The following is a 6,224-nucleotide window of genomic DNA, read 5'->3' as shown; positions in this document are numbered from 1 at the left end:
GCGGCGGCTGCGTTCTTATGGAGGCAAAACGCGAAGGCGCCCGTGTGCTGTGCGATGTCAATGCACGTTAAAGATCCCCAGGTGGTCGAAATTATTCCGGAGCTCTCCACTACGGCCCCTCTTTCTTCCTTTCTTTTTGAACCCCCTCATTTTTCTCTTCCCCTACGGCGCGGTTCAGGCGTCAAACGATATGTGAGACAGATACTGCGCCATTTCCTTTCCTCAAAAACGAAATATTATCCTCCAATTTTTTAGTGTTGATTAAGGTTTCCGTCATTAGAGGGCACACGTCGAAGACGCTGATTGGCCGAGGCGCTTACTGGCGCCACTGGCGTTTGCTTGCTTTCCGCCGGCTGCCCGTCAGTAGACTCGAAGACTCCGTGCTGTGAGGCCGCATCTGCGCTGAGCCGCTGCAACGCGAACGCCTAGTCTTGTACAGGTATGTGAGGCTTAAATGTTCGATTCCTTTTGGGACGCGTTCATAGCTAATTTTCAGAAATGTTGCCTTAGTATAATTATCATTCCTGCTTTAGTCAACTATTGTTCATTTAGATGGGTTTTTGGCATTTTAGCGGGACTTTTTTTCAGTTGGGCGCTTTCGTCCTCGGGAAGACCGTTGATAGTTTTACGCCTTGGTTTTTTGAAGCTAGACTGCCGTTCCGAAGTATTTTCAGAAAATTCCGCGTAGTGGACTACCGTTCTCGTATCAGTGAGGTATTTTTTTAGTTCTACGACACTTTCCTGACAACTGCGTTCGTGCGGGGCGTTGAATGACGCTCCTCGCCGTGACCGTACCTTGGGTACATGCCGAGTTTTTCCGCGTTCCTGGCGTCCTTCGGGGGTAAGGGCAGCGTTTTCAGGTTCCATACCAACTTTGAGGGCCATTCTAAAATATTTGAGGTGTAGTTGGTCAAGCTCTGTCTAATGGCGGCGAGACGCCGTGCCTCGCCCGTTGCTAGGCCTCGCTGTAGAGCCTTAGTTCTGGGGAGAAGCGTCGGCCATATTCGACCGTAATTGCGCGGGCGGGAGCTTTGCGGTTCCGTTTTAGGGAGTGCCGGGCTATTAAAATTGCATTCCTGATTAATTTCAGCTTTCTGCCATTAATAGCATGTATACGCGTTTCCTGCACATAATTGTTAGCGCTCTTCTGACAGTTCAAAAATTCTGCTTACGGATATTCGTTTTTTTTTTTCTTGGAGGCTCGGGTGACCGTTTTGGAATATTCAAAGAAATTTGGCCTAGTCGCGTTCGACTCGTTAATTTGCAGCATTCCATCTTTTTAATCAGTTCGGTGCCCTTCGCCGCGTCTGGCTTGCGGAGTTTCGCGTTTGATAATTGGTTTTTTGTGGAAAGGAAATGGCACAGTATCTGTCTCATATATCGTTGGACACCTGAACCGCGCCGTATAGTCCTGTTCCAAAATTTTGGGAATATCTAGAATGGTGGGGTTCATTGTTTCAGCGTTTTAGGCGCGACTTTTGCGGCTATAATTACTCTATTTAATGATCTATAATAAGAGCGCAAATTCATCATAACTACACAAAGTGTCACCGTCAAGATTGTTGTTCGCTGACGTCGCGTTTGGTCGCCTTTTTTTAGTGTTTATTGAGGTTTCCGCCATTAGAGGGCTGCACGTCGAGGCGCTTATTGGCCGATGCGCTTACTGGCGCCACTGGTGTTTGCTTACTAGCCGCCGGCGGGCAGCCCTTGCGTCATGAGTAGACCCGAAGGCGCCGTGCTGTGAGGCCGCATCTGCGGTGAGCCGCTGCAACGCGATCGCCTAGTCCTGTATAGGTATGTTAGGCTTAAATGTTCAATTCCTCTTGGGAAGTGTTCGTAGCTAACTTCAACGAATTTTACCTTTGTACAATTATCATTCTTGCTTTAGTCAAGTATTTGTCCATTTTTGATGGGTTTTTGTGGCATTTTTGCAGGATTCTTTTTCAGTCGTGCGCTTTGTTCCTCGGGAAGACCGTTGATAGTTCTACGTCATGGCTTTTTTTTTTGAAGCTAGACTGCCGTTCCGAAGTATTTTTAACAATTCCGCGAAGTGGAATACCGTTTTCGTCTCAATGAGGTATATTTTTTTTATTTTTACGACACTTTCCCGACAACTGCGTTCGTGCCGTCCTTTGACGGACGCTCCTCGCCGCAACTGTTCCGTGCGGTAAATGCCGAGTTTTCAGCTTTCCTGAGCGGCCGTTTTGGAATATTCAAAGAAATTTGGCCTAGTCGCGTTCGACTCCTTAATTTACAACATTCCAACTTTTTAATCAGTTCCGTGCACTTCGCCGCGTCTAGATTGCGGAGTTCGCGTTTGATAGGCCAGTGACAAGATTCTGGGCAATATCTAGAATCGCGGGGTTCATTGTTTCGGGTCTTTAGGCGCGAGTTTTGCGGCTAAGTAAAATTTTGTACGTTAACTTGCCCGGTGGAAATATTTTCTGCGGAAGACAATATGGCCATTCGAGTGCACATTTGCATGAGGGAGGCGGGGAGGCCAGCTTAATGACGGAAGACAGGCGTGGCGTCTTGTCAACCTGGCGTTCGCCATTCTTAATTATCCCCAGGCCGCACTGACTTGCGACGAAAGTATTAGGCCCATTTTTTTTACGATTGGGTTTGTAATTTTTGACGCCCACACTGACCTTTGGGTTGGCTTCCTTTGAAATTTTGACGTGAATTTGAGGATTATGTTCTTTCAGCCAGTTTTACAGCTTGCTCCGCGTCGTGGCAGATTTGAGTGCCGCATGGCTGTTCTACGGGTGGGTGTAGCAATTTTTTTTCTTTGCAGCCACGCAACCACTTCGGACGAAGATGGGATCCCAACAGTTCTGCCTGAAGTGGAACAACCACCAGTCGAACATGCTGGCCGTGTTCTATCAAATGCTGTCTAACGAAGCGCTGGTGGACGTTACGCTGGCGTGCGAAGGTCTCTCGCTGAAGGCGCACAAGATGGTCCTCTCCGCCTGCAGCCCCTTTTTTCAAGCGCTTTTTGCCGAGAATCCCTGCAAGCACCCTATTGTGATACTGAAGGACATGCGCTACGTGGACTTGAGGGCGATAGTCGAGTTCATGTACCGCGGTGAGGTAGTCGTGTCGCAGGAAGATCTCATGGCGCTCCTCAAGACTGCCGAGACTCTGAAGGTCAAGGGTCTCGTGACCAGTGTGGACGGTGCTGCGGACTCTGGACCCGTGGGTTCGCCGCGTGCCGAATCTCCGCCGCTCAGTAAACGAAAGAGAAGCCGCCGGCCTCGGCGGCGCTCACCTAGCGACTCCAACAAGAGCGACTCTGAAGACGCTCCGCCGGCGACGCGTATCAAGGTGCCCGATAGTCCCGAAATTATTGAGGACGGTAGTATGTCTAGTGATCACATGACCGACCCTCACACCGCGTCTCCTGCGAGTCGGGCTTCCAATGTGGCGTCGTCTACTGCCGTGCCTTCAGGCGCTCGTCATGGTTCAAGTGTTCAGGCCAGCATCTCTCAGCATACTCAGGACTCGATTGGTGACGACGTGGGGGAGGGCGACGATGCAGACTTCGATGTGGAGCCTTTGGACGTTATGGAAGAATCTGCGACGACCGAGAGCGTAGGTGACCTCTTGCCGCTGTGCTCCCCATTTAAGAGTCTGTGCCCGTAACGATTGCCAAACATGCTCTTAGTTCTTACGATACGCCTTTTTTTTATTTCTTCTCAGGTTCCAGTGATCCCGGACGTTGCCTCGTCGTCACAAGCACTAGGGGACGAGTCACAGCAGTCTCATCACACAGGGTCCACATCCGGCAACTCTGCAATTGTTCCTGCTCAACCTTCATTGCCTTCAGACATTCCTATCACGAGTCAAGGTAAACAAAGTTTTGCTTAAGTTTCTCGGCCCTGTTACTGACACCGCCTCGTAACTTGTCATTTGCAGTAGACATCGAGCCGTCGCCAACTAGTTTAACACCATACGATGACAAGACCATAGCACCTGTGGTCGCCGCCTCCCCTGCCGCCGCGTCATCCGGCGACGGCGCGTCCACCTCCATGGCGGCCACGGACGCGTATGGCGTTCCTGCTATCGCCGGCCCGTCCGGTTATCAGCAGTCGACACCATCTCATGGTACGTATCCCGTCCCTGACCACCCAAGCCACCTCCACCTTTCTTTCTGCGTCACGTTTGCCCCACGGTGATCCTAGCCTCTGTGGGGATTCGGGGTTCAGCTTTGCTTGCAACGCCGGGGGCTGTGCACATGCCACGATTGCATCGGGCCCCACTGAAACCCGGTCTCTGGTTAAGCTACCCTGTCTTTGGGCTGTAATTTCACTCTGAAACGCTTTGTTCTCATTTTGTTCCGAGACCACCGTTTATTTTGTAACTCTGCTAGGGAGCTGTTAGACTCAATGTTTTGCATTTTTCTGTATCGCCATACTCTGTACAAATTACACAGCAGTAAAGTTATTTTCGCCTGCTGCTTCCCGCAGGAAGGCTTCCCAGAAGACGTCCAGTCATTTGTCGGGTGTCATGTGTCGTTCAATCATCGGCGCTTAGTCCCGATGCGCTTTCGGTTTTCTGGATCCTGGAGCCGCCCTCAACAAGGTGCGTTCGCGTCCTGGTTTTCTGAGGGTGCCTGGCCACGTCACTTCTAGCCTGCGGTATTCACTCGTTCGGTTTTCGCGTCGCGCGCAATTTTTGCATCGTGCGATTGGTTCAAGCATCAGTGAAGACTCCTTTTCGATTGCAAGTTTCGCTCAGTGCCCTTTGACGTTCAAAGCTTTTTTTAATTTTTGTAGGTTAACTGCTAGGGTCTTCGGGTTTTAATCTTAACTGTGTGTTCTAAATGTGCTTGTATTGCTCTGTATTTGCCATGTACAACATGAAATAAATGGGGAATTGGTGGGGTTTCTAGTGTTCTTACACGATTTTGACACGGGGCGAACAAATGTGTATGGATGCTTGTGTGCGCGTATGTGTGTGTGTGTGTGAGATAGAGAGAGCGCATGGCTGCAAGATTCCCAACACGAATAGTTTCATTGCTCGTCTCTGTACACTTCACTACACAGGGAATAGCGGTTGTCAGTCTAGTGCCACTAGAGCAGCCAGCTTCACTAGTCATTAGTTCGGTTCGATCGCCAGGCTTGCGCTTCGTGTCAATGACTGGTGGATTTGGCCGTAGAGCACATTGCACGCAAACCCACTACACACGTAGCATCAGTGTGGGATGGGTGGGTGTCCCTTGTTGGGGGTGGCAGGTGTGCAGGTGCTGTGGCCCGTGCAGGCGGACCTTGGTTTCCACGAGCAAGCTGCCAAGCGTCGTTATGTTCAAAATAAAACATTTCTTTGCGTTCTGTGTACTCCTCCCTGGCATTTGCGTGAACCCTTTCGGGTTTGCTGTTGTGCGAGGACTTAGTCGCGCATTGCAGGAGCTACGGAGTTAGAGACTTTAGACTCCAGTACCCTTTTCAGAGAAACAGCAGCTTCTGAGAAGGAAAGCCGTGCCTTGTATATCCTGCCTCGAAGTTTTTAACTCTCCGAAACACGTGTCATGAGTTCATATTCGAAAAGAACGTCATATTGTAAGAATGGAGAAGTGTGCGATATCGGAGGAAAGAAAAGATCTATAATTTTAATTTGTCACTGAAAATCGCCTAAAATCTTGCGGTGAAACCTTGCCATTATTCGTGTACCCACCAAGAGGCCGTACCTCGGTGGGGTGTCTTGTCTGAGCATCTCGTTTGGAGCGGTAACCACGGTCTACTAGACCGGAGCGCGGACGAAAAGGTAACGTGAGTGATGTGCCGTGCGCGACAACAGACCAAGCAGATGGGCAGGAAAGTTCCAGGATCCCCCAGGTGGTCGAATTCATTCCTGAGCCCTCCACTACTGCGTTTCTTTCTTTTTTCACTCGCTCCTTTATCTCTTCCGTTACGGCGCGGTTCAGGTGTCGGCCGATGTGAGACACATACTGCGCAATTTCCTTTCCCCAAAAACCAATTTTCAATTTTCGCACTTTCGTCTTGAGGAATAATGGTAAACTGCCATTCGTGATCTGAGAGAACCTGCCATATGCCCTCCACCCTATTCTTATCCTTCTAGTATGATCCGGATTATACTCCGTTTCATACATCAGGTGCAACGCTGTGAAAGGTACGGAAGTAGTCCGGACGGGAAAATAAAAATCTAGATTACCTGAGCTAATCCAGGATATACAAAGGCGTTGACAATGTTCTAGACGGCGATGG

General features: G+C 49.8%; 1 protein-coding gene across 1 annotated transcript; it reads left to right on the top strand.

Annotated features, from left to right (window-relative positions):
- Window positions 1-382: 382 nt before the first annotated feature.
- Window positions 383-4,780, top strand: LOC144112675 (uncharacterized). Its single transcript, XM_077645494.1, has 5 exons — window positions 383-439; window positions 2,795-3,591; window positions 3,700-3,847; window positions 3,916-4,104; window positions 4,776-4,780. The coding sequence occupies exons 2-5, from the start codon at window positions 2,818-2,820 to the stop codon at window positions 4,778-4,780; spliced, it is 1,116 nt and encodes a 371-aa protein (XP_077501620.1). The 5' UTR covers window positions 383-439; window positions 2,795-2,817.
- Window positions 4,781-6,224: the final 1,444 nt, after the last annotated feature.

Source organism: Amblyomma americanum, chromosome 1 (genome assembly GCF_052857255.1).
Source record: "Amblyomma americanum isolate KBUSLIRL-KWMA chromosome 1, ASM5285725v1, whole genome shotgun sequence".
NCBI classification, from domain to species: domain Eukaryota; kingdom Metazoa; phylum Arthropoda; class Arachnida; order Ixodida; family Ixodidae; genus Amblyomma; species Amblyomma americanum.
This window is presented reverse-complemented; position numbering and strand designations above follow the sequence as displayed.